The sequence below is a fragment of the Poecilia latipinna genome, unplaced genomic scaffold (genome assembly GCF_001443285.1).
Source record: "Poecilia latipinna isolate Pla-1442-1.1 unplaced genomic scaffold, P_latipinna-1.0 Scaffold906, whole genome shotgun sequence".
In the NCBI taxonomy this organism is placed as follows: Eukaryota; Metazoa; Chordata; class Actinopteri; order Cyprinodontiformes; family Poeciliidae; genus Poecilia; species Poecilia latipinna.
This window is the reverse complement of record NW_015113522.1, coordinates 228,422-231,775: the sequence shown is the minus strand read 5'-3', so window position 1 is coordinate 231,775 and position 3,354 is coordinate 228,422. Positions and strand designations below refer to the sequence as shown.

At 35.2% G+C, this 3,354-nt stretch overlaps 1 protein-coding gene across 1 annotated transcript in view; it reads right to left on the bottom strand.

Moving 5' to 3' along the window:
- The window catches only part of LOC106957472 (voltage-dependent T-type calcium channel subunit alpha-1I-like), a 116,801-nt gene that overhangs the window by 8,610 nt on the left and 104,837 nt on the right, over window positions 1-3,354 (bottom strand). Inside the window, exon 4 of the mRNA XM_015048844.1 lies at window positions 1,246-1,379. Within this exon, the coding sequence (XP_014904330.1) occupies window positions 1,246-1,379 (134 nt within the window). The remainder of the gene's footprint in view (window positions 1-1,245; window positions 1,380-3,354) is intronic.

The following is a 3,354-nucleotide window of genomic DNA, read 5'->3' as shown; positions in this document are numbered from 1 at the left end:
GTGACCCTTTTTGTCTTAAAAAAGGGAAGGTGTTGAACAAGTTTTTTTTTTTTTTTTTTTTTTTTTTTTTTTTTTTACATTTAGTCATTTTGTGACAATTTTTGCCCTATAACGAATGAATTATTGGTACCTTTTTCCACAACAGAGCCAAAACTATCAAACTTATATGTGTACAAATGCCCAAGTCTTGTGAAAAGACAATCAGGTCTTGATTGTAAAACATAGGAATGAAATGTACAGTTTTATTAAGGCACTGACGGGTTAGTTCACTGGGCAGTGAGTTGCTCACTTGAAGAGAGCAATTTAGGCCATTCAGTTCAGAGAGTCTGGGAGAAATTACCAAAGAGGGGTCAAGATAATTCCTTCACCAATTAAAGAGAAAATATCAAGCATCTAAAGCAACCCAAACTCAAACTTTATGAGGAGATCGAGGGAAATGTAAAATTGCTAATAGAGCTGCGTTCGGTTGTTCAAAAGAGTTGGGTAACACTTTATTTGAAGGGGGCTGAATAAGACTGTCATGACACTGTCATAAACATGACATAATACCTGTCATGAACATCAATAAGTCTTCATGAATAGTTATGAATGTTGTCATAAAACGTCATTCGGTAAATAATGACACTTTTAATACAAAGTTGACATTATTCGAAATGTCTTCATTATGACAACTTGTCATTAATCTAGACAAGTGAAACAAATAACAAATGAAGTGAAACACACTGGACTACTATAACTTTTTTTTTTCATTATTATTTTAGGGGTATTAGAGTAAAGAGGGTTGAATTATTTGTAAGAACTTCCATAAACACTGTTGTTTCCTTATATTTTACAACTATGCACAACTTTTTGTTAGCAAGTCACAAAAAACAACCCAAGAATACTGTCGTATGGCACTATATGGAAAGCAACAAATAGCAGATGGTTACCTATTGTAAATGTAAATGGGTTACTGCAGAATTTGAATCAAACAAGTTAAGTCAGCTATAACAATAACATAATATAATTACACCGTGTGCTGTTTCAAGCTCTGTGTCATCTTGGATTAGTCTTAACAACCTGCATGCATTAATGAAACAGGTATGGACGAGTAGATGGATGGATAATAGCATGATAATGACACTCTGGACAAAGATATAATTGGGGAAGGTGTTGAGTCTAACAGACTCACTGTTAGGCCTTTTTTTAAAATTTCTTTTTTAGGAGCTACGAATGTGATTCTTGCTTTCTGAAACACTTGCTCACCCAGCCATGACGATGAAAAAATCCAGCCTGTTCCAGGTGTCTCCCAAGTAACAGCGACGGCCAAAGATCCCCAGAGCCACCATCTTTACCACCATCTCCAATGCAAAGAAGATGTAGATAAATGCATCGAAGGCCTGCAAAAAGAAATGTAAACAATGAGGCAAGACCACACTGAGATTTTGATCTTATTCAAGACACTCTAAATGAAAGTTTAATGTCACTTAGCTCAAGCTATCAGCAAAAACCAGAATTCTCACATGATTCAAGATGCTGATCAATTTTTCTTCCATTTTATATCAGCCTAAACTCTTTAAAACAACCCATTATTGCTCATCTTGCGCTTTTCAATGGTACATTCACAACTTTAAGTGGACCAGTTTCTCAGAAGCTGTCAGATAGTTTTTTTTTTGTTTTTTTTTCCAGGAGAACCGCTCCATTAATCACCACAGATGTTCATTCAATAATAAGAGGAACTAGGTTTGTGTCCTGATGGCTCGCTCTGCTTCTCCTTTGTCGGATATGGACAACGTTATCTGAGTGGCTACTTTTTTTATGTCAACCGTCAATGAGATTATGATTAGCATCCTAAAGAAAAACAATGAGATCTGAGTTTTCTGTTTGACCTGATCCAAATTACTAAGTAAAAATGAAAACAACAGAGGAATACAAACCAAACGACAAAAAAAGAAAGATGAAGGAGGAAAAAAAGATAAACTGAGACAGAAGTGAGCCTATCCCTGTGTTGTCCAGGATGCATTATTATGCTCAGATGACTGGCTTAAGAGCCCATTGTATTTATGGAACAGAATCTTCCATGCGCTTTGCCCTGGGCTGAATGACTGCATTTACTGCCTTGTTACATATTCCTGCACAGCATTATTCAAACTAGTACCTCTTGACAAAGTGTTTCTCAAGGCCTGAACATTCAAATGGACCCATTGCTGCTTGGTGAAAAGCAATTTGTCAGCCATCCATACCGAGAGAAATGCATGCAGTGTGTCTCAAATGAGATCGTTTTCAAAAGCTACATTAGAGGGAATGTGGTATTTTTATAGTCCAAATATGACCATAAATAAACAAAATATGTAAAATAAACTGTTGAGAATATGTTTGCCTTTTAGTGTTTATCAAACACAGGTCTTCAATTTGTTCATTTCGTTCATCAGATAGTAGTCAAAAAGTGCAAAGGATGTTATTTTCATTGTCTTCATTGTACAACTAGGATTGACAAAAGCAGATTTTTTTTTAATCTAAAATAAAATGTTCATACTGTAGAGAATCTTACATCTTACATTTTATATTTTATGCATTTATCTTATTTTATTTTATTTTTCATATTGTAATTTGATCTGTGTGTATGTGTATGCTGCAACTGCACAGTAATTTCCCGGTTGGGATGAATAAAGTACTTCTATCTATCTATCTATCTATCTATCTATCTATCTATCTATCTATCTATCTATCTATCTATCTATCTATCTATCTATCTATCTATCTATCTATCTAAATCAATATCACTAAGAGGGGAAGCAGAGAGATTTCAGAGTTTTGTAAAAACAGGAATAGAACACAGTTCTTCCTTTTTGAACACAACATTTCAGCCATTCTTTGATTTGTCTCTTTAGGATGTATAAATCCTCACTGTAATAACTGTGTGACCACATAAGAACTTAACTTGATGGCAGCACATGACTCACAAAAATCCATGTACACAGCAGCTCTGGGTCAATAGTACATATGAAAGTTTGCTGCTCTGTGGTCACACATGCACCATATATCATTTTGGAAACTAACTCAGCTATTTTTCCAGATCTTGGATGCTCCTTTTCATCTCTTACTGCCTATTATTTTACCAAAAGCCAGTTAATACCCTCTCTGCACAGAGCCAATACAGGCATCCAGGGACCACAGTACTCCAATAGTTTTGTTACTGATTGTCCAACCACAATGTTGACAACACAGGTAACCTAGTAAGTTGTTTCCTCACAATTTACTGATTTCGGCTGAGTGTAGAATAGTGCACAATAGGACCATGCGCACTAGAAAGAAAAAAAAAAATCAGTTTTTTTGCAGATCATCTTGTCCTCATAACATTTTTTTGATAAGGTA